The sequence below is a fragment of the Neolamprologus brichardi genome, chromosome 20, assembly GCF_056152115.1.
Source record: "Neolamprologus brichardi isolate AB-2024 chromosome 20, ASM5615211v1, whole genome shotgun sequence".
NCBI classification, from domain to species: domain Eukaryota; kingdom Metazoa; phylum Chordata; class Actinopteri; order Cichliformes; family Cichlidae; genus Neolamprologus; species Neolamprologus brichardi.
The window spans coordinates 28,936,627-28,960,678 of NC_142123.1; the positions used below are offsets into that span (position 1 = coordinate 28,936,627).

Below are 24,052 nucleotides of genomic sequence, written 5' to 3' on the forward strand. Positions count from 1 at the left end.
TCAGTTGATAAGAAATATTTATTGTTTATGGCATATTTGCAGTACATTTTGTAAAGCTGTGTCACATTCTCTTATCATAAATCTTATTTTACAATCGCACGGAGGACAGAAAAGACTGCAGCGGGATGCCAACACTCCACAGGTTACTGGAAACAGAAATGCAGCGAAAATCGTTAAATCCGATAATTGTCCATGCAGCTGAAAATCAATTATATGGATTGACTGTGAGCATTTAAAGATTCAAGAGGTAAATAAGACCCAAGACACCAGGACTAAATGAGTACACGTCTGCATGACGTTCAAAGATGCAAAAAAATAAAATAAAATAATAATATATATATTTATATATAAGGTATTCTTCTTCCACATCTAAACATTAAGTCTGAATTAGAGTGGTTGTAGTAAAGATTTAGAAACGGACACCTAGGTGAAATGACATGATTAGATGCTGCTTTTGACTTTCCTTCAAAATATACTCATATATTAATCTTTTTCAACAAATAGATTTTTTAGTTTAAGTTCTTCTTATATTTCTATTCTAATCTTATTTACTTTTTCTGTTTAAATACATAAACACCCTGTTTTTAAGTACAGTGGAAGGACGGACTCGACCTAATGTGGAAAGCGGTGGAACTATACTACACTAAAAATGAAATTCTTAAGTTTGGGCAATTATGTGAGATATCTTGTCGCACAAATATACTCTTTTAATCCATTAGTGTCTCTCTAAGCGTCACACCCTTCAGCACCATTATCTTTCCCACTGACAGACGCGTTGTGTGTGATAAATGTGAATATTTACACTGTATACAGACAACAGATCCTGCAGAAAAACAGCTCACCTAACTGCTCAGTCTCTCTCACCACTGCACCAGCAATGAAAATTCCTCATATACACACATTTCACTGTTTAAAAAAAAAATATTTTGGAATCGGTGCAGCGCTTTTAAATTTAAAATGAAGAACACTTCAAACAGTCCAATGGCACGCAAAAGGCAAACTGTGTTAGCTTCACTGGTCCAGGGTTGAAGGAGGAGTGTGTTAACTGGACTCAGCAGTGACAGAGGCTGCTGATGCTAGGCTTTTTAAATACAGAATTGCACACTAGAACATCTTGATCATCTCGTCGCCAATCTTCCAGGTTTGTCCCTCACGCCGGATCTGTTTTCAGAACTCCTCGTGTACGTTTCTGGCATAATCCATGAGCTTGCTCCCTGTGAAGTACTCGCTGTACTTGAGAATCTCGTCCAGCTCCAAGCTATGGTTCTGGTTCTCGTCTGCAACAGCGATCATCTGCTTGGCCTCATTCAAAGCGTTGTGCTCATTCATCGGGTCCATGTACTCCTGAAAGATGAAACATGGAGAAACGGGAAAATATATCAGCTATACCTGCTGTAGCTATTTTGTTGGACATATGTAAGAATGTTTTTCTTCTGTCTCTACTAGTTTTTAAATCCTTCACGTTGTAAAGAACCAGCCGAGGGAGCTGGTACATCTGACCATGACCATGATGCCTACCTGGATACCTCCTGTTGGAGGTTTTCCAGCTACTCACAACGCAGATAATCATCATGAGGTCAAGAAAAGACGTGAAGGAGAATTTATAAGGACTATGAAGAGAAGCTTAATTATCAACTCCTTTTGAAAGTGTTAATAATTAAGAATATAAAATGTTGATATTTCAGCCCACATCTCATTGAGCTGTTTCATACAGGCCATATAAAGGAGAACTGCAGCTGGAACTTTTAAGGAAAAGTCACATATAAAGTGACATATTAAATGTAATTTATCTTTTTCAGTAAGTCACTTTTTCTTTATATATATATATATATATATATATATATATATATACACACACACGTTGATTTACTTTTTATTTTGATGTAATAATTATAAAAGTTCAAAGTATAAATGGAAGGGTTTCTTTTATTTTTTGCTTTTGTATTTTGCATTTTTTTCCTAATTTACTCACTCGCATCTTTAATCCTTTATCAAGGGTGGAACCATATAAAACAATATGTGTGAAAACTTGACAAAAAGTGACAAATGTAAAAAGCTAAAATATTGGAAAATATTAAATAGTGGTGGCATTTTCCAAGTTGCCAACAAAGTGTTAAAGGAGTGTAACCTGGCTCTGAACAACAACTTCACGGCTTCTTCCTTCCTGCCACGCTCCACCTCATTTTGTGAAATTGGCTTGGTGGCTTTGCATAACCTTGCTGACAACATCAGCTCAAACCCTGAAGTCCCAGGGCTCATTCGGAGCAGACTGTGATTACAACAAAACCTGTACTAATTAAATTTTAATTTCTCCAAATCACACTTAAGAGCTCACTCAGTTTTTCCATCATCTTTAATGTTAGTTTACTTTTTTATTTCCCATTGTTTATATACTTCTCAATTACCATATCTAGTATTTATGTTATGGCCTGGTTACGCTCGCTGTTGTGACTGCAGTTTGGTGTCGTTCTGGCTCGTCATCCACGTCTAAAGTTTTATGATCTTGCGTTGGTTGAAGACATGGGTGCATGACCAAGTCACTTTTTACTACCATATATAACATAAATAATATATAATACGTACAGGAGTTCAGAAATTCACAGAGGCAGGTAAGAGTTTGAAAAATTTAGGCATTCTAAACAAAAAAAACAAGGAAAAAAAAAAACTTTGCTCCTCTTAGCTAACATGAACATTTTGTCTGAGTGGTGATTGTGGTGGCAGTGGAGAGTACTGCCATAAGTACTCATGCCTTCATCACTAGTATGTAATGGTACGGATCTGTGGCGACTGTTTGTGTGCAACGTGATTAATCCGGTGAGCATTATTGGACCCTTACTGATCAATTTGTTCTTTTCTGTGCTTTGATTTATGTAGAGATGTTGAGATCTGTTGTTTCTGTTAATCAGCTCAATCATTGTGTTTCTATTTGAAACAAATAAACAAAACCAATCAAATAATTATGTTGCATATCATTTCTGTATCTATCATGGTTATAGTTGCTTTTCCATCGCTCACCTCCAGCTCGTCCATGGTTACGATGCCGTCGCGGTTCGAATCAATGACTTCCTCAAACTCCTTCTTCCTCTCTCTGACCCACTCATCTTCGATCTCTGCAGCCTGCTGGTTCTCCACAGTGCCCACGGGCAAAGAAATGAACTCTGACAGTGTCAGCCTCTTATCGCTGTCTTGGTCTGAAAGAAAAACCCCAGAATTATACGGCGCACTGTTTAGATCAGCTGTCACAATCACCACAGAGTGAGCCAGCACAAAAACCTAACACCAGTTTAACAGTTACAGTGATCATAAAAGTATTTTGTTGTAGTACTGGCTGAGAAAGCTGCAGCCAATCAGTCCTTCACATGTTAAACTTCTAACCTGCATAGTGTGTTTATCTTTATGTTAATAACTTCCTAGCATTAATCCCACACCCGCACATTTAGTTTGCTGGGATCTGGTGACACCATTATTATGACATAAATAAAGGAAAATATTAAATATTACATTAGCTGATGCCTTCCTCTGGTTTTTAACTGTGTTTTCTTTTTTTTTTAGTTCCATACGGAAAAGAAAGAACATACAAAAAAAGTTGCCTGAAATGTTTACAATGTATAAGATTTCCTAATGACAGCAGCCCTGTTTGTTTTATGAGAAAAATGAAAAGTAAACATTACGCTGCATGAGAAAAATGCAAGTGGGGCCACTTTCAACTGCCAATCATAGTATGAGAACGTTAAACATTTACTATAGGAGAAGATGGAAAATTAGGGAACGGGACATGTAACTCTTTTCCCATATGGGATGTAAATGAAAACCTGTTATATTTGGGCTTGAAATATCACTTAGATAAAACTAAGTTAATGCTTACTTCCGTGTGACAAAATGCCAACAGGTACAAACAGTGCTTGTCTGTGCAAACAGAGAGACCAAACCAGTTCTGTCAAATAAATATCTCGGTAATGCTTTTCATGCAAGAGCTTTAGTCCCTCTGTGAAAGAAAAGCCACCAGGACTGAGATGAAAGGATTGTAAACCAGTATTTAATGAAGTGGGGTTAAATTTTCTCAAGAATAAAATACATTTCTGTTTATTAAATGGACAGACTTATATCTAATAAAGTAAAATAAGCTCATTTTAATTACATGTGGCTCAATTATGGTTAAGTTTGAGGTAACCTGTTATTTTTAAGCAGGAAAACCATGTACGTCTCTTGTATACACTTATTTTTTTTATTTTCTTTCTAAATAAAATTACTATCCAGTTCTTCTCCACTATATGAGGTGTCTGAATGTTGGTCAGTGTTTTTAACATAATTTCCTTGTTATAATTCCTTCTCATCTCATCATCAGGTTTCTTTAAAAGCTATTCCAGCTCCACAACACACAGCTTCTTGATTAAAAACAAACAAACACTGGGACCTTTAGTGAATAAGGAGTGTTTGCCTCGGGAACAATAACTTCACCTCCGATTCTCAACTAAAAGGGAAGTGTAGGGAGGGACTGACTCTCAGTACATGAGTGTGCACCGTTGCCGCCCTTATGAATGCCATGGAGCAAAAGTTAGGTCACAACAGCAGATAAGCACAGTTTGTGCATGTGTGGCCGAGTTGGAGACACAAGTGCATGGAAAGGTTGGTCTTTACCAGCATTTCAGTGCAGGTTCTCACACTGTAGATTCCCAAATGACAGGAAGAGAAAGAGATGCTGCAACAGCTGTAAAAACTCAGGAAACTATTATCCTGTTTTGACTTCTTTTGTTCCTCTACCAGGAAAGCTGATGCTGTAGGTTTTCTGTCAGGAGAAGACTGCAGCCAGACTGACACAAGCAGCATACTCAAGCATCAGTATAAATGTTTACAGGGCTTTGAACATCTCACAGTTTCCGTGTCAAACAACCATTAAACGAGGCTTCAGGAGACCATGTTGATGTGCGGCATTCTCAAGCTCTCTTTTAACATGGAGCAATTTTACCCTCAAGAGACTCTTATTAAACTTGGTAGCTCGAGGACCACAATAATAATGAGCTGTATCAGTTCAAGTTGTTAACTCATGTCTCGTGATTGCCTAAAGCTAAGGCTTGCTCTATTTTTTCTCTGTCCCTCTCTCTATCAAATGAACTGTCCTGCTATCTAAGAAACTGTGAAGCGAAACATTTTAGCACAATGGTGCTGTAAATCCCTTAAAAAAAAAAAAAAAATCACCAAATCAGCCCTCCAAACACTAAAGAGAAGGTTACAGGTGGTGTGCGACTCTCTGATTGGATACATTAATTTCATAATGTAAAGCAATTCCAAACTCACTGCTGGAGTTGCATGGTTGAGGACGTTTTAAAACAGCCATGTGTGTGCAGTACACCTTTAAAGAAACATCTTTACACTATAATTCATTACATTGCCTTCTAATTTACTTTAGCTGATCTCAGATAAAACTCTTTTGTACTGGTCTTTATCACTATATTAGTGTCACTCCACACTTTGGACAACTAATAACCAACATAAAGCAACCTGTCCATTATTTTCTATCTGAAATCCAACCAGCATGTCAAACATCTGTACCACTCTACAGCTCACACTTCCAAATAATTTAACTCAACTTCTTCTTCATTACCCTTGTTTCCTCACAATTATATTACTACAACTCGTTGCATACATGTCGGCATGATGCTGCAGTTTCTGCAGCATCATGGCAGCGAAGGTCTCACAAAACACTTGAGGCCAGACCTCGCAGAAATCACCCAGTTTAAGATTTACTTCAAAAATCACTCCCTGGTCCAGCTACACTTTACATCTCAGTACTCCTAACACTTCATGCTACCTCCCGACCTCAGATCAGAGAATCAAGTACAGATTCAAAGGCAAGTTTAAAGTAAACTTTACTGTAACGTTTTACTGTTTTAGTCCCAGTGCTGTAGAAAAAAAACTTCCTCTTACTGAGAGATCAGTTCCTCATTTTTTAAAAAAAAATAGCAAAACTCACCATTTCAGGTTGATTTTGTAAGATGTTTAATAACGTTGTCCTGAATTTTTACTCTTGCCTTATATTACTCTTATTCTGTTGCATTTTCTTCTCTTTGACTTATTTTTTTAATGCAATGGCAATAAATATTTATTGCGATTAAAAGGTTGACTGTCTGTTAATCCTTAGGTTGCTCCACATCTGCTCAGTGTGTAAATACACCATTATCTTGTGACAGTACAACTATAAAGTAATATTTATAAGTAAAACATACCTAAGTCACGCACAATCTCCTTGACCATGTACTTGAGCATGCCTCTGCTGTGCTCAGGGTGAAGGAAAGACAAGAACTCCTCCTCATTCAGCAGCTGGTCAGCTGGAAGGTTGTCAGCCTGAAACCAGCGGTCCTTCAGGCTTTCCAGGACCTCCTGAGCTGTAGAGATGAAGATCGGATAAATATTAACACCACAGTCAGATTTACAGCAGAGCTTTCCAGATTTTACTTGCGACGGGAAAACCTCAACTTACTTTCCTCATCCAGCTTCAGATCTTCATTATTCTTTATTTTCTCTGCAATCTCTTTCTCATTGAAACCTTTGCTGGCCAGAAACTTCACTCTGTATTCATCCCATGTCACGTGACCTACACACAACCCATGAAATCAGAATTTAGATTTGACCTGACAGGAAGTATTTTTAAGTCTGGGACATGGTCTGTGACTCTCACCATCGCCGTCTGGATCGACAGCACGGAAACTGTTCTTGTTCTCCTTCTTGGCTTCCTGAAAGTGCTCCTCCGTCTTCTCCATAATCCAGCGCTGCATTTCCTTGGCACTTATGCTCCTGTCCCTGTTGAAGTCGACCCTGTGAGGAAATCATTAAAATAATAAATTAGTTCCCAATTTAGCTCCAGTTCCTGAACATTAGCAGCGTCTCTACTCCATTAGGCGTCTAATTAAACGATGATAATGACCCACCTAAGGCTTTGTCTGTCTGGCTCACACATGTAAAAAACTTTAGCCCTGAAGTGACCGAGTAATTTATGACCCTGGCTGTATATTTACAGTGTATCTGCTTGTTTTTTCTATTATTATCATGAATTTGCTTCTCCGGCGTGAACAGGAATCTTTCCTCTTGCCATTTAAGCTGACAGATTAAAAACATCCAGGACAATGATAAGCTGCATGAATCATGTGACTCAGAAGAACCAGAGAATAAATTAGTTTCTTCCATTTAATAAATTCAGCCTTTAAGTTGCCTGCCTTTGTTTTTATCCGTTCATCCATCCATTTACTGACGCTTGGACTGGACCAAGCCAAGAGACTAAATCTCCTGGGTCTTCCTTGGGGCCTCCTTCAAATAGGACATGCTGAAAGACCGTGCTTAGGGGGTGTCCTGGTCAGATGCCTGAACCACCTCACCTAGCTCTTTACTTTTAGAAGAGGGGTAACTTTACTTTGATTCCCTTCTGAATGAACAAGCTCTTCACTCTCCCTAAAGAGTCCATTCGTCCTTTGGAGGAAGCTACTTTACACCACTTGTATCCATGATCTAATTCTGGGTGGCAGTCACGGTTTGACCCCTGTCTGTCCAATACCCAATGACCAAAATTTGCTGGTTTGGAAAGCTTGGAAAAGACATCAGGTTGAATTATTTGTTTGTCATATTGCAACACAGGAATTTCCCAACCCTTGGGACCTCTTACATTAATGGTCTTATACTACTGAGAATTCGTCAAATAATGAAAGGAAATTTACTAAAATGATTTCAAAATAAAGGACCACTACATGAAGAAATATGTGCAAAGCTTGCTTTACTTGAGTATATTGCTTCATTGGATACAGCTGTGCTGCCTCATATTTCTGAAATGTGCCCTCTATGCAGATAAACATGTTGTGCAGTAAACAGCACAGCAAAAGGGTCCACAATAATACTACAACCTAGCACATAACAAAATCAAATGCACCTCTACAACAACCGTAGAAGGTACACATATATCATGGCCTAGGATATTTTTCCTAACACCTGGAATTTTAAGTCCTGCAACCCGGCTCCAAGTGTTTCTTGTGCTGGACGAGGCTCTCATCTTGTTACTGAGAGGCAAACTAATCAGCGGCCATTCTCTGCTTCTCCAGCTTTGTATTTTTACCATTTATGTGCAGCATGTCATGAGCCAAGTAAGAATGGCTCTCAGGCTAACTAAGACATTAAGCTTAGGAACATAGCAATATATTCATTTTTCATAGCAAGTAATCCAAGCTACGCAGCAATGTATTCATAATTGTTGGAGATGGGCTCCTCTCAGATGATCTTTTGTCTGAAGCTTTGTATGTAATCTTCCTACAATATGATGTTCCTTTTAGTGAGAACAATTAAACCCTCATCCTACAGCTTCCCTGTGCTAAAGTGTTTATATTAGCATATAAGGCTGGTTCCAAGTTAGTAGTCTTTAGCTTTCTGTCTATGTTTACTTCCAAAGTTATAGCAGTGCTGCATTTTTTAAAGAAATACTTCACCCAGAACCAAGCTATCCTCTTATATCAGCCCTGCTTAATCTCCTAAATCCTTTTTTTTCTTTTAATGCATGTGCGGACATTACACTTTATTGTAACACCTGTGAGAACAGCCACACTGGTCACTAGTCAGTATTTCTTTGCTTTTTTGAGCTGAAGGATGACGTTGACTTAACAACACTTGAATGCTTGGTTTATTGCGTCAAACTTGATCTGCAGCTATGCTTGAGCATCTTGCTCAGGAATGCCGTGACTCAAGTGCTATTCAGTGAATTAAAACCATGTCTTACTTGGTAAAAATTTCAATAAGCTTCTTTCTGTTCCTCCTCGGCTCTGAATCCTCCTCAAACTCCTCAATCTCCTTCCCCAGAAAAACCTCCTGATGGAAGTCCTTATTGAGGTGGCCATCCAGCTCCATCTTCAACCCGTTCAGGTGATCTGGGGGAAGAATCTCGTTCTCGTCTTTGCTGGGTGGAGACTTATCTTTAGAGGCTGACATGTTGGCTGGCCGTGCGTGCACATCGATGATGTGAAGGAGCATGTAGAAAAGCAGAGAAACAGCCAGGAGGTTTCTGCACCACAGTTTCCTCCAAACAGCCATGTTTACCTCTGGATGAAAGGTCAAAGCAGGGCTATAAAAATAATCAAGACAAAACAATTATTGTCCTGCTTTTTTTATGCACCAATTTTGCCTTTCCTTTATATAAATGTGCATTTCCCCTTCTCTAAAACCCCAAACCCATTCCTCAAAAGGTGGCAGCAGATTTATTTCAGCTTAAATTCTAGAACTATTTTCTTAAACGTTCAACAAATACAGGTTGTTGAGTTATCGTCATAGGTGTCATGCTGCCAGAGAACACTAGAAAACTGCCCCACTACTCCCTACCCCTAAAACTGAGGAAATAAAATATTTACTTATATCATAATCTGGCTGAAAAGAAGTCATAAGTTAAGACAATTATATGCAAGAAATCCAATAAATATAAACTAAAGGACAAAGGTGTTTTTATATGTGTATAAAGTGTGTTGATAGATTCAAGAAATCATCTGATAAACAATACTGAGGCAGAGTCTCTATTCCTCAGACCCTATCACCCTGTTTTATTTTTACCAGTGTTTTGTTCTTTTTAAATACCACAGCCATATCCATTTGCGTAGGCATTTGCCTATGGAAAGCTCTTTTCACCCTACAACAAACAGACCAGTAATACCACATTCTTTTTTAATCTCCATGGCGGTCTGTAGCTCCCTACAATGCTCTGCCAATCAAAAACCATGTTCAGCCCATTAATCTACAATATAGAGTCTACATTGTTGTCATCCAGATCCTTGATGAGATCTTCTCTGTCTCTGTTTAAACATCTACATGTAAATTATAGCCTCCACCATTGTCTGTTGTACCCTTCCATCCTCTTGAGCATCAGTATGAATGCTGTGCTTTTTCAGCGATTCAGTTTACATTTCTGGGTTGGTAAGGCCTTCATATATATGTTGCCATTTTCTCCTTTGCTCGTTTCAGTGCTGAAGACAACAACCCATTTCCTATTCTGTTTGAGGAGTATAATCACTCATATTTTAGTTTTGTTTTTTTTTTTTAAATTCTCTCCTACTCTGGTAAACTTACTGCATTAGTGTATTTAGGTTAATTCAATATTCCATGTGCTCATTTTAAATTAAATACCATTCAGGGTTCCAAAAAAAAATACAAAAATGGGAAACGAACAAACAAAAATCAACTTCAGTGTCGCAACGACACAAATCGATACTTTCACAACTCAAACACGCCCACTTATAAACCAAGTAAATATTGTCAGAAATATGCATAAAGCCATTTTTCTGTACATTTTTTTTGCTGAAATATTGATCACGGGGACACAACAGAGAGGAAAATTGCACCAGATATGCACATAGTAATAAAAACCATGCAAAAATACGCAAAAGTTAAACAAACAAGCACCATCATAAATTAACACTGGTCAGCAAACTCACCAAAGCAAAATAAATTTAACGAATTTATTAGATCACTTAACAAAAAAAAAATCCAGACTTATTAGCAGTTCATCAGTTATAAAACGAATAATAGACTTAATTATATAGTAAGTAAGGACATGTCTCCCCCCCTCCGAGCTACAAAAGGTTTACGTTACAAACGAACAGGAACGTTACTTATTTATTTTAACTCTGCCTAAACTCACATTTCTGCCTAATGTCCGCCTTAATATTCATTTGGGAGCTGAAAAGTTACACGAACACTAGCATTTTAGTAAAGCAAACAACAGCTAGCATGCTAGTTTAGCTTCGTCATGTCTTTTTTATACACTGGCGATTAGCACAGGCAGGCTAACACGTTAGCCCTCGTCGCTAAGGAACTAAAGTAACTGTTGTTATGGCAGTAAAGGAAGACAGTGATCGCAGAGATTAACAATACCTTAAAACATGACCAGAAAATGATTTGTAGATAAGTTCTGGACTTACCAGTTAGCTGTTAATACCAGTAGTAACTTTCTAGTCAAACAGACCTTCGCTGGTTCCTCCAGGTCCAGTTCCTGTACACGTGGCTCACCACACAACACTCTCTTTCCAAAGTGTGGGATGGTTCAGTCTGAAAACAAGCCCAGACAGACCCAGGTCAGTCGCCAAGTCCAAGCTGAGGTTCCAGTTAGTGTTAAAATTAAGAGAGGCTGTCTCTAACCGGACACCGTTGACAAGTACGCTGGATGACTGGGAATACAGGATAATTTCCGGTCAGCCCTTTCAAAGTAAAAGGATGGATGTGGGGGTGGGAGGAGTGTGGTATAAAAACTTAAATAGCGGTCCCGTGTGAAAAGGTGTTTGCTCCCTAAACCTTGTAACTGTTTGTGCCACTCCTAACAGCAGGAATTGGGTTTGTTTTTCGTATTATTATTCTGCTGTAAGCCAAGTGTGCTTGAGCTTTAGCGTATGAACTGATGAACATTCGGAATTCATGGTTCCAACTATTACAGCAAGTTGTCCAGACCATCAAATTACCACAACCATGTTTGACTGCTTGACTTTATATGAAAGGCCATGTTGGTTTTACACTAGATGTAACGGAAAGCTTGAATGTAACAGAATATTTCCCCAGAAGGATCATCAATTACTTTTTCACATAGAAATTACGTAGGTTTCAGGTGTGGAGAGCTTTTTTAAAATCATCATTTAAAAACTGTTTAATACTAAAATTTGACTGATGATATTAAAAAAAAATAAACAAATAAAATATATCATTAAAAACATTTAATTGTTTATACATTTATTATTTGTTTTTATTTAAATAAAAATAAATAAGAGATCAGGAAGGGGACAAAAACGTTTTCACAGCACTGAACATTGATAGCTCACAGATTCAGAAAAAATGGTAAATAAGTTAAAAAAGCAAAATATTAAAAAAATATATATCTTTAAACACTTAAAATTAATCCATAAATTAAAAGTTAGCTTATAGACAAAACTTTAAATAACTAAAAGAAACTGATACATAGCCCATGCAATAGATATAATTTTAAAAACAATTAAACACATACTAAAATGTAACATTTTTAGCTTTTGAGTATAATTAAATGACTAGAACAACAACAGATAAACAGTTATACAAATAAATAACAAAATAACTGACAGTAATGCTAAAAGTAACATTAAAATACTAATAAAGGTTTATCTTAAAAGTGGGAATAGTGCTAGATATAAGTAATCAGTGGTCTAAAATAGAAGTCACGAGCAAATTGCTAAAGCTAAAACAGAAAATATTTAAATTTAATAGATATTTAGAGTAAAGATAATTAATTTTTAAAAAAAAGTAAAGCATTAACAAAGGTTAGTTAAATGAAATCACTGTCAATATTGTAAACAAAAAGCAAATGCCAGGGAGCTAAGCTGAAAATTGAAATTAATATCTCAAAGCTTCAAGTTAGGCATCTTGAATTTACTAAGCCAAAAATGGAAAATATGAAAAATTGAAGAACCTAATGTCACTTTGAGATCTGTGTGTGTGTGTGTGTGTGTGTGTGTGTGTGTGTGTGTGTGTGTGTGTGTGTGTGTGTGTAATAAAATTAAAGCTATAAAAAGCACAAAACACACAAGAACCATAAAAACCATAAAACTTTACACATATTTTACTATTTGCTCCAAACTGCCAAACGTTATTTATTTATTTTTATTTTATGTTAAAAAGCGATACATGTGGCTGACTTTTTCCTTTTATTTTGAATTTAAGATTACGTATTTCCTGGACTGTTTTTGTCGTCTGCTGTTGAGCTTGGTGCTTCTTGGCTGCAACTTCCTGCTACGTCTTCGCACAAAAGGCAGGAAGCGAGATGTCACTGGTAAATGTTTGTATTTCACGCCGCTACCTCTAGGTGGCACTGCTTTAAAATGTAAAATTGGCAAACAAATGAAAGGGCAGTCTAAAAATTTAAGTTAAAAAAAAACAACAAAGTATGTGGTATGCACTCATGAGCTAACATGTTATTTATTAGAAACAATCTGGCAGGGTTGAATTCCTTTTTGATGAATGATTGTAGAAATACCCAGACCAGTAATTTATACACATCAGCCATGATTATTTAGTGAAACATGCAATTTCTACTCCTTTCCTCTGGGAGTATTCAAAGAATGGAACACCAACACTGAGTAAAACAAACAGGTATGTACTGCAGTCTAGATTTCTGTCCCTGGCATACTTTCAAACAACAGATTACACAAGATAATGCCTTAAGGTCACAAAAAGGTGCATGAATTAGTTTTTACTTCTAGCTCGGAGCTTTGGTAAATCAGGCCTGTATTGAGGCATAGACAACTTTGTACACATCCCATAACTTGTCTGCCAAGAAGCTCTTCAGAAGTGAGATAAAACAGAGCTGAATCAGCTGAGGCTAGAGAGAGAGAGTCAAAAGAGACGTGGGGAGAGAGAGAGAGAGAGAGAAGGACAGGGGGAGGGAGAATGGGTGATGATAAAACTCCACTGTGAGCCCTCCTGTAAGCTCAGTCAGAAAGCAAAGGAGCAGCTGGGACCAGAGAGGTAGGGAGTGCAGCGGAGCAAGGCAAAAAAAAAAAAAGAAAGAAAAAAAGAGACCCACCGGGCACTAAATCTCTGCACATGGACTTGTTGGGACAGTCAGTAGGCAGCACCTGAGTTACCACTTTAAGGAGAAAATAAGGCCAGCTAAGATCAATACAGGACTTCAACTGTCTTCTCTTTGGCATCCCCGTGGATGCACGCAGATTGATCTGAATGCTGATCTGCATCTTTTGATCTGAGCCCAACTTCTGTGGATATTGCAGCTTTTTCCAGCTACCACACCAGTCTGCTGGAGCCTGGACTCTATTGTTCAGTTTAAGAAGCAGCGGGGGCGAGCGAGGGAAAAGAGAATATTGCCATCCATCTCTAAGTCCCTACAGCCCACCCTCAGCTTTGGACGCCCCTCCTCTCAGCCTCTTCTTTTGCCCCCCTGTGCCCTCCACAACACCCCAACCCAACCCCCTTCAGCACCTCCACCCCCCCCCCAACAGAGCAGAAAGCGTGAAAAATCTCACTAATGGGTTTATTTGCTGTCAGATCTCCACAGATCTGTCATTCCCTTGGACCATTCTGCTTGACACATTTCATAGTTGAGTAAGCCTCCTGGAAGTCTGGCTAGACTTAGCAGTGCCCCTGCAAACGCTGGGCTGGCTCAGAGCTCATCAAGAGGGGAGCAGCAGTCAGTCTGACAGTCTCTTGGACAGGGAGTCCCTGAAGCTGCATTCCTCCAGTCTCTTGTGTTTTTAAGCCTCGTGGGCATCTTCAGCTTGCGTCCAACCACACGACTGGTCCTTTTCCAGAAGATTCGGGTTGTTTCTGCAGGGATTCAGGTGCTGATTGAAAGACTGTGAAGATGTGGTGTGGGGCTATGCCTCTGGCCGTAGTGGCTGTGGTGTTCTGGACCCAGTGTGTCCTTCTAGATGGAGTGGATGCCAAGAAGGAGAGGAAGAGGCCAAAGGAGCCCACTCCACAGCATACAGAGACGTACAACACAACTCTATCCAACAGTGAAGAAGTTGGTGGGACCATCAAGGTATTAAATTCCAATGCAATTTCTTTTTTAATATATATTGAGGACTTCAGATTAGTTTAAAGTTGCCTTGCAGATATGTGACATATACCTGTCAGCACAGGCTGTATAGAAATAGATAAATAAAGTGTGGCAAAGGTCGGGGCAGGTGTGCCCTGCCAGGTCAGGCCTCATACAGTTTGACGGACCAAAATGTGTGAAGCTCTAAATAGATGACTTCCCAAGGCATGCCAGGAATGTGGACATCTAAAGGGTGATCAATGCGTCAATTAGTGTGCGCTGCGGGTGCCTGCCTCCAGTGTTTCAGCTTATGTGAACAATTCAGGGTGCAGTAAAGCGAGATGAGGTATTTACAAACCTTTCAACACAAGAACAATGTTTTTATTAGAAATGAATCCCGCTTACATAACAACATTGCTGCGGTACACTTCCATTTTCAGGAGCAACAGTCGGCCCTTGACTCTGTTATTTATTGGTTTATTGCTGGTGTTGCATATTTGTGAAACTTTCCAACAGGCTATTTGTTTTGCTTTCAGCCCACCCATTATGTTGGCATTCTCATGTAACTCTCACTGCCCTATATACCAGCCAGTCTCGCGGTAAACTCCACTCCTTTCCCCCCTTTTCTAGAAACCACACAGTGAGGTCTTCTTTGTGTCTCTAAGAACACTTTGTAGGTGGTTGTGGCCTGGCGCTGTTTATTTGACTTGGTTCGCCCAGTAAAAACAACAGCTATGAAGGATGACCTTGTGTCAGCCCTGAATCTTGCTGAAGATTGCACCCCACCGGGATCTCGCTGGTCTGCCTCGTCCCACAGGGAGCAGGGTGTCCTCACAAACACTGCTGCTCTTGGATTGCCTTGTAGGCAGTGATGTGACTCCTGGGAAAGTTAGCTGGAGAGGTATTATAGTACCTGTGGTGATGTTTTTCCCAGCCCATTGACGCTGTCATTCACAGGCCTACCCCGACTCCGCTGTGTCTGGGACATCCGATAGGGGCGGTGTGGCCCTGAAAACTGGGGCAGCATGCCGTGTAAGCCCCTCACAAAGCCCCATAGAAAGGGCCCTGAAAGGGAACACCTCTGTGAGGATTATCCCCCTTTGCCTCCCTCTCTAACATTCTTTTCATCTCATCTCCCACAATCACAGGGTAATGGCATAATCACTCTTAAGACGCAGTGTTATGCCCGACAGTGTCTTTGCCAAACACTGTCACCTCTGATAGAACCTGAGATTTAAGCGTGACATCTGTGGAAGAGGTTGCATTGAAGGTCGCATTTGTCAGTGCCACTCTTTCTGGGTTTCTTTTGGCGGGTATAGGGAAAAAGAAGAAAAAAAAAGCATGCCACACATCATGAAAAGTGGTAAACTTGCTTGTCTTGGGTAGTTTGTTAGTTTATCCTATTACACATCTGTTAGGGCTCAGAGAAAACAGCACGTCCATTGGAGCTGTCTTGGCAAGCAATTTGTATTCTCAAACAAGCCAAACATTTACACTCCAAATTTACATTTTTTCCCCCTTGTGCCCAGTGGAAACAGTTCTTATGATGGCATTCGTTTTCTATCTGACCAATCCTGTGTGTGGGCTGCTGGCAGTGGGCAGTCAAACCCTGCATTCCTCTGGAGATTTTCCATTTGAAAGTGATCACAACAGTGAGGTGTGGAGCTACGCTGTGAGAGGAATTCTTTTAATGAGATGATGAACATTTCAAACAACCGTGATCTCCGCGAGCCGTCACGTCTCAGAGGTTTAGTACAGCGCGTTAAAAGTACAAGGCTTATTGTGCACCCTGCTCTAAAGATGAGAGGAATCTGTCATTGCTGAGCGCAGTGAGGGATCTGTGATGGCTGTAATGGAGGGAGTCAAGTCAAACATCACGCCTGGCGTGTTGAGTAATGGCTGGGTTTAGCCTGAGGTGAGGGTTTTTGTTTCCTCTCTCTCATCTGTAGTGATGATTAATGCAGCGGCGTGTGGGACCTTTTGGATCAACCCACACATTGAGACAAAACTGAGTCCCTCAGGAAACAAGGCCACTGTGAGAGCACACACCTCCCACCGTTGGTGTGAAGAGTCCACAGTAAACTCTAGTTTCAGCCTGTCAGACAGTCAAAAAGGTTATGCTTATTTAACCTAACGGAGTCATAAAACAGAGGGAAAAAGAAACAAATAACAAACACTGTTTTGCGTTACATCTGAACTTGGGCAGTAAAATAAACCACACTGTTGTGTTTTCACCTCCCAGACACAGAGCGGCTGTTTTATTTGGATTTTGTCTGCAGCTCCAGGTTGATGCTGGATTTATATAAAAATCCCTTAATCTTGCCTGATTCTTATCATGAGTTGGTCATGTTTCTGTAACTGCTATTTCCAGAACTTCAGCAGTAAATTCATCAAGTGTGGCTTAAAAAAAAACCAACTGCAGAGGTCATTAATCATGGCAGGATTTTACTGAGAACTGATAATGTAGATGCATATACAGCGCACTCAGATATGAGTGAAGGGGCAGTATTAGTTCTATGTATTTCTTCAGGTTTCATTAGCTGATTTATTATCCATCCATCCATCCATCCATCCATCCATGCATCCATCCATCCATTCATTCTCTGCTGCTTATCTGGGTTTGATTTGTGGGGACAGCAGTCTCAGCAGAGAAGCTCAGACTTCCCTCACCCCAACCACCTTCTCCAGCTCATTCACGGGGACACCGAGACATTCCCAAGCGGGTCCTGAGTCTGCCTCAAATTTCCAGGGGGCATACTAGTCAGATGTCCAAACACCCTCAATTGGCTCTTTTCGATGTGGAGGAGCAACCACTCTACTTATTTTTTATTGTAACTTGAAAAAAAAGACTACCCGGGTCAATGTTAGCTTGTGTTAATGCTAGCTAGAAACCGAGGACACACTGGAGGGATTATATCTCTCAGCGGGCTTGGGAATGTCTTGATGTTCCCCTGGATGAGCTGGGAGAAGTGGCTGGGGAGAGGGAGGTCTGGGCTTGTCTACCTAGACTGCTGCCCCAACGACCGAAAACTGGATAAAGGGCAGAAAAATGGCCGGATTGCTCCTTGGACAGATTCAGTTTTGCTAAATTTGGACTCTTTTCTTGCATTCAAGTGACTTGTAAATTAGTCACCAGGAGCGTTCCTAGTATGTGGTTATATAACATAGTCTAGAACAATATTGGAATCATGTAAAAAGAGGAAGATCTCATGAGTTTTTACTGTGAAGTGGCAAACTGTGATCTGTGATGGCACAGCATAGGTAATGCTTTTCAACAGCTCATTTTACCTACCACAGGGAAAATGAGCACTCACTTCCAATTTCAAAGCTATAATTTGTACACAAAACAGATGTGACACAACGATCAAAGTGTCTTTCAGCTTAGATTGCTTTTTATATGACGAGGAAGCTGAGATTGTCTTGAGCATAAACACAAATTTATTCACTTTCTCTCGTATGCCAGAAGTGCAACTTTGTTGGGACAACAAAGAGGCAGTTAGAAAAAAGATCAGGACATATTATGAGAAGAATGTTTGACCTTATCATTAAATAATAACTACATTTAATTTACACTTCCAAATATGCCCCTGTGTGATAGAGTAATTATGTTTCGCACACTGTGTTTGCCAATTGAGTAATAACACAGTGTGCAGAGAGCCGAGTCAACATTGCATGCTTAACTGTATTTACCTCTTCAGTGATAAATCTTCGAATTAATCTGTGTCTGTGAAGCGCAGCGGTGGGGAACACGTGGGCGGATGCATGACAACTGAGATGCACGCAGGTTAGCAGGATCCCCTCGTCCCACACAGCCTGGGGATCCCTGCCTTCTGGGGCGGTGTTGGCCCAGCGTAAGGCCCTTCCACCCATGCATGGATGACTGCACAGGGAGCAGTGCAGGGATGTAAAAACAAGGGATTAGAGATGACTCTTAATCATCCTGTCCAACCTTAAACCTGCATGCGCAACACTTTTATCATCAGCAAAATGTTTCATGTTGTCGAGGGTGTACGAGCAGGTAGAAAAACAGATAAGGCAGAAGTGAAAATAAGATAAGTTTGGCTGTACGCACACGGAAGAATTCAGGAGCTGCCTGCAGAAGAGTAGAGTTTCAGTATCTGGTTGCAGCCCCAGAGACATGTTTTAACAGTTGTGTTTGTGTTTTTGGTGGCACGCTGCCCCAGGGAAATATTTCCCGTTTTATTGCTTCAAATAAATTCTACTTAATTTTCCTCAAACTGCATGACAAACACATTTAAAGCGGCGTACGTAGAAGATTTATTTGTGCAGGCCCAGGTCGGTCTTCTGTGGATAATAAAATCTTATAGGCTTCTGCGAATGATCAACAATCATCACAACTGATCCATTAATTGATCCAAAAGCTCTAAACTCACCATGCTGCGGGTTAATAAAACCATCTATCTTCACTCTTATGGTAAGACATGGATGCCAGGCACAAGCAGTGGAAAATGATTTGGTATATTTGCTCAAATAATAAGTACTGCAGAATATTTAAGCAGTTTCGCTTCGGTATTTGAAGTTTGTTTGCTTTGTACTCAACTTTATTTGGTTTAAGAAGCAACTATTGTGCTTTTTACTTCACTTTGTTAAAGATTTTGAACATGAAGCAGTAAAAACTACCAATTTGAAAAAGAAATCGAAAAGAATAAAGATATTTTAAAAATTGCTCTCATGCAAAATAAACACTTACTTTTTGATGAAATCAGAAAAGTTCCCTCTTTCTCATTTCTCTATAAATAACTAATGCATCAGCTTTAACACTTACATAATGGTAACACATACACTGAAAACATGTATTTTTATTCTTAATCCTAAAACACTGACAAGCTTTACTTAACAATATTATGAAATATAAATTACAGGATTTCTTTCTCTATGCCATTTAGAGCTGGGTCGCTTAGCTCAAGCTGATGACTACAGACAGGAAGCACAGCTAGCCAGGCTTTTGATTTTGTCTTGTTTTATAATACAAGATCAAATTATGCATTAACGAATGAGCTTTAGAGTTGCTTGCAGATAAACTTTTGTATCTTAAGACACAGCAACGTTAGCTGTTTCTCTCTGTTTCCCAGTTTTATGCTAAGCCAAATTATAGCTACCAAATTTCAATAAATAAATAACCTATAAATAAATGAACTAAAAGTTCTCTTTTTTAGAGAAAATATTGAAGGCAAGCATTTTACTTATAAGATGTAAACTTTTGTATTGTTACTTTTGTGCAATGTACCAGTACCACAGGCAGCAAAACAGAACCATAGCATGACACTACCTCCACCCTACGTGCCTGCTGCTGTAGTATTCTTAGGTTTAAAAACTTCACCTTAACTCCTCCCATCAAACCTCTTGTGATTGTGGCCAAATCGGTCAGTTTCTGTGTGGGTGACCAAATTTCAGGTCAAACCTGAAGTTGTTCATTTTGGAGCAGGGCCTGCTTATTTAGTTGGCATCTTCTCATTCCACGATGATGCAAAACTGGCCTCACTGTTGATCATGACGCTGGTGTTCCAGCGTTTTCCGATTCATGGCAGGCTTGAGGCCTTGGTGGTTCCTGGATTGTTCCTGAATATCCTGACCTATTTTCTCTTATCTGAGGGTGACAGTTTGGGTTTTCTTCCAGTCCTTGGCAAAGTGGTGGCACATTAGAATAACTTGTACTCACCTAGGATTTGAAGTTGCTTAGACTTTCCTATTATTCTAAGAACAAACAAAACAGAACAGCTTTTAGTACCAGTTTGTTTTTCTGCACATTCAGATGTCTGTTTAGAGAAATTAGACTAAACATAGTCAAGTGGTTTTTGTTCCTACACTGCGAAAAAATAAACTATTGGTCAGTCCAACGAGTGCTGTCAAACACATCTTTTTTATGCCGGTGAAGAAAAAGTACCAGTTGCAGTCAATCATGGTCAATAATGAAAAAGGTTATAGACCTTGCCTTGTCGTATTAAAAGACTTTATAGAACCTTCATTACCACTAAGTGAGTGTATGAATATTAGATTAGGGAACACCACAAAGTCAAAATTGTGCAACAATTCCTCTTTTTAAAAGTCATTAAAGATGAATGCTCTATAATTATTCCACTCTAGAAAAAGAGGATCCCCATCCAGCCTCTTCCACTTATCCTTATCAGAGTCGCAGAGGGGCTGTAGCCTATCCCAGCTGCCATTGAGCGAAAGGGAGGGTACAACCTGGACGGATCGCCAGTCTTACGCTGGCCAGAGAGACATACAACGATTTGCACTCACATTTACACCTTTAGAATCACAGATTAACCGAACCCAAACCTGCAGGGAGAACATCAGGTTGAGGCCCTGGACAGATACTGGAGTTGAAGTCAGGACCTTCTTGCTGTGAGGCAACAGAGCGAACACTGCTAACGAATGCATCACCGTGCTGGCCAAGAACTGCTCAAATTAAAATCCCCAAATGACCATGGATTCATGCTTGTACAACTACAAGTTGAAATTAAGCTCCAGAGATAGTAGCAGGGGGAAACAAGGTAACTTGTTTAATCTGTACAGAAAACTGAGAGGAGCGAATTGTATTGTTTTTTTGCATAACAAATAAGATATAGTCATAAGTCATTTGTGAACCTTAAAATCGCTGAGATGGATTTGATATTTTCTTTGCCAGAAACAATTAAAATCATAATTTAATGGATTAAATTAACATCCATCCATAGATATTAGACTTTACATTCTTAAGATGAGAGTCTGAGTATTGAGACGTGATTTAGAGCCCCATCATCGACCAGGGTAAACACTGTCTAAAAGATTTAACGTTTCCCACCTTCAGACAGAATACCTGACACATTCTCCTGGTCTGCGTTGGAAAGGCGTGTGCTCATACCCGCTGAGAGACGAGGCCACTTTGAGGCACTCACACATCAGCGGTGATCAAAGCCAGAGCCCCGGTGTTCTTCATCAACTCTACGACGTATACCTGGATCCACTCCCTGTTTGTTCGTCACCTATACGTGCTGATACTGAGCTATGCGAAGGAATCCATAGTTTACTTTACAGCATAGCAGCGAGCGAGGGATTGAAGGCCTTTCGACAGGTTCTTCTTTGTCATACAGCAATATGGTTTTCATGTCTGCATGTGTGGAGTCTTTGAAGTTCTCGGTTGAGACATACACCCAGCTGCATGCAATGAATCAGACAATTTTTGGCAAGTGATGCACTTTACTGACAGTAGAAACAGACACGAAGAGAGCACAGTATATTTTATAGAAAAAAGTTTCTAAAGTTGATGATTAAATTATTTATACGGTGATTTGCAGTTATATTTTAGCTTAGAAATGAAGGTTATAATTACCGTGGTCAAAGCCTTTCTTCTTTGAGCACAGAAAATCCTTCAGGGCAAGGGTTTAATGGTTTAATTGCAATGGTGTGTATTAAAGAGGATGCCAAGCTCAGAGCATGGCTGATTTCCTGGCAATGATAAGAGGTGTAATTACCGGGCACATGTGTGGGCCAAATTAACAGTTTTATATCTTTGACACTGACCAAGAACAAATGTTAAGTGTTTACTTTTTGTCAATTGAGAGCCTGCCGGTTTGCCTCATCATCTCATTGTGGGTCTGTTTCAGATTGTATTGAGTTGTCTACAGCTCCAGCGTCAACATGTTGATTTATAGTATTTATTCAAGCTCACAGAGCTGGTATGTTACATTAATATTGTTTTGTTGTTGAGAGTTTGACAGATTTATAAATCAAACTTACAGCCAGCAGGTGGTTAAGATAGCATAGTATATAGACTGGAAAGATATAATCAGGCTCTATCAGAAAGTCCAGGACCTGTTAAGCTCAGTTATATTTGTTTTTTTAAGCACCGGAGCCTCTCCAGCTGTCATAAGGTGACAAGAGGGGTACACCCTAGACTGGTTACCAGTCTACTGGAGGGCAGAGATGAAATAATTTATAGAAATCATGTTTTTTTTTTGTTTGCTTTTTGTTAAATTAAAAAAAAATACCTTGGGGACTGGATGGATGTTAGGAGACGATGGCATAAATCTGTCACTGTCAGTGCGACTGACGGCTGCCCCCTCCAACCTGAGCGTGTTCCTGCTAGAGGTTGCTTCCTGTTAAAAGGGAGTTTTTCCTTCCCACTGTTGCCAGGTGCGTGCTGTCTCTCTCTCTTGCGCGTCTCTCCATTATAGTAGGATCTTCACCTGACAATATAAAGTTCCTTGGGAGGATTGTTTGTGATTTGCTTCATATTTCATATAGATGAAGCAGAATTGAACCGAGACTTGCGTCCTATTATTTTTTATCCCTCTAAGGTCAACCTAAGGTTTGTTTTCACTTTTCAGTCTAGGAATAAAACCATTTGTTTAGGTGCAGAATAATCTCTATAGACAGACATCCAAATATGAGCATGTTTGTTAGTCTGTATTAGGTTCGAGTAATAGCCACCAGTCACATTTGAGCAGCCTGTAGTTGAGTAAAGGTAAAATCTGGATACAGAGCACGGTAGGCCGTCGCCTATTGTCTGTAAACAATTTAGGTTTTCATTTGTTTTTCTTTTAAGGCTATCTCTATTCATTCAGAGCCCCAAAATATTTGAGACTAGCTGATTGGTTCCAATACTGGGCTCAGATACTAAAACTGCCTGAACCATGCACATTGAAAATAATGTGACACGTTCATAGGTTCATAGGTTCATAGGTCTTGATGAATAATGATGCAGAAAAATGCTCTGTTCTACTCGTGTTTGACCTCACATCAGCTTTCGACACAGTTGACCATCACATCCTCATTGAAAGGCTGAAAAATTGGGTTGGTGTATCTGGAACTGCATTAGAGTGGTTCTCCTCTTATCTCCATCACCGATCCTTTTCTGTGGCAGTCTCCGATTTTAGGTCATCCTCTACCTCCCTTAGATTTAGATCAAACGTTGGATGGCTGCAAATTTCCTCCAACTCAACGAGGGGAAAACCGAAGTCCTCGTATGCGCCCCTAATAGATTTTTATCGCAGATAGTGAAAGCCCTTGGTCCTCTCTCACTCTATCAGGAATTTAGGTGTCACCTTTGACTCGAGTCTCACATTGGATGGGCATGTGAAATCTCTGGTTTTTATCATTTAAGAAATGTGGCTAAGCTAAGCCCGATTTTATCTCGCTCTGAACTGGAGATTGCTATACATGCATTTATTTCGTCACGCTTGGATTATTGTAATTCGCTGTTCATGTGTCTAAGCAAAGGTTCTCTGGATTGTCTGCAGGTTGTGCAAAACGCTGCAGCTAGGCTTTTGACACAATCCTCCAAGAACTCACATGTGACACCGTTGTTATCTCAGTTACACTGGCTTCCTGTTAAATTTAGAGTCGATTTTAAGATCCTGGTCTTGACCTACAGAGCTGTGCACGGACTGGTACCAGCCTACATCTTTGATCTGCTACAGCCAGAGATGGGCAGTAACGCGTTACTGTAATCTGATTACTTTTTTCAAGTAACGAGTAAAGTAAGGGATTACTATTGCAAAAACGGTAATTAGATTA

At 39.7% G+C, this 24,052-nt stretch overlaps 2 protein-coding genes across 3 annotated transcripts in view; one reads left to right on the top strand and one right to left on the bottom strand.

Moving 5' to 3' along the window:
• On the bottom strand, positions 1 to 11,200 carry sdf4 (stromal cell derived factor 4). Its single transcript, XM_006794029.2, has 7 exons — positions 10,938 to 11,200; positions 8,753 to 9,094; positions 6,677 to 6,813; positions 6,479 to 6,592; positions 6,225 to 6,383; positions 3,016 to 3,191; positions 1 to 1,344 (listed from the first exon to the last, which is right to left on the bottom strand). The coding sequence occupies exons 2-7, from the start codon at positions 9,061 to 9,063 to the stop codon at positions 1,168 to 1,170; spliced, it is 1,074 nt and encodes a 357-aa protein (XP_006794092.1). The 5' UTR covers positions 9,064 to 9,094; positions 10,938 to 11,200; the 3' UTR covers positions 1 to 1,167.
• Positions 11,178 to 24,052, top strand: part of c1qtnf12 (C1q and TNF related 12) — a 24,955-nt gene continuing 12,080 nt past the window's right edge. Inside the window, exons 1-2 of one of the 2 annotated variants that reach the window (XM_087833495.1) lie at positions 11,178 to 11,206; positions 12,697 to 12,805. In XM_087833495.1, coding sequence (XP_087689621.1) covers positions 12,797 to 12,805 — 9 coding nt within the window. In that variant the 5' untranslated portion in view covers positions 11,178 to 11,206; positions 12,697 to 12,796. Of the gene's footprint in view, positions 11,207 to 12,696; positions 12,806 to 13,490; positions 14,534 to 24,052 lie in introns of those variants that run through there. The other variant, XM_006794031.2, reaches the window with a different exon arrangement.

Bases quoted from the DNA above. Each gene is read 5' to 3' on its own strand.
- sdf4 (XM_006794029.2), bottom strand. From the start codon at position 9,063: ATGGCTGTTTGGAGGAAACTGTGGTGCAGAAACCTCCTGGCTGTTTCT. The intron at 6,593-6,676 runs GTGAGAGTCACA...GGTTGTGTGTAG, and splicing joins TGTCGATCCAGACGGCGATG to GTCACGTGACATGGGATGAA. The intron at 6,384-6,478 runs GTAAGTTGAGGT...TCATCTCTACAG, and splicing joins TCTGAAGCTGGATGAGGAAA to CTCAGGAGGTCCTGGAAAGC.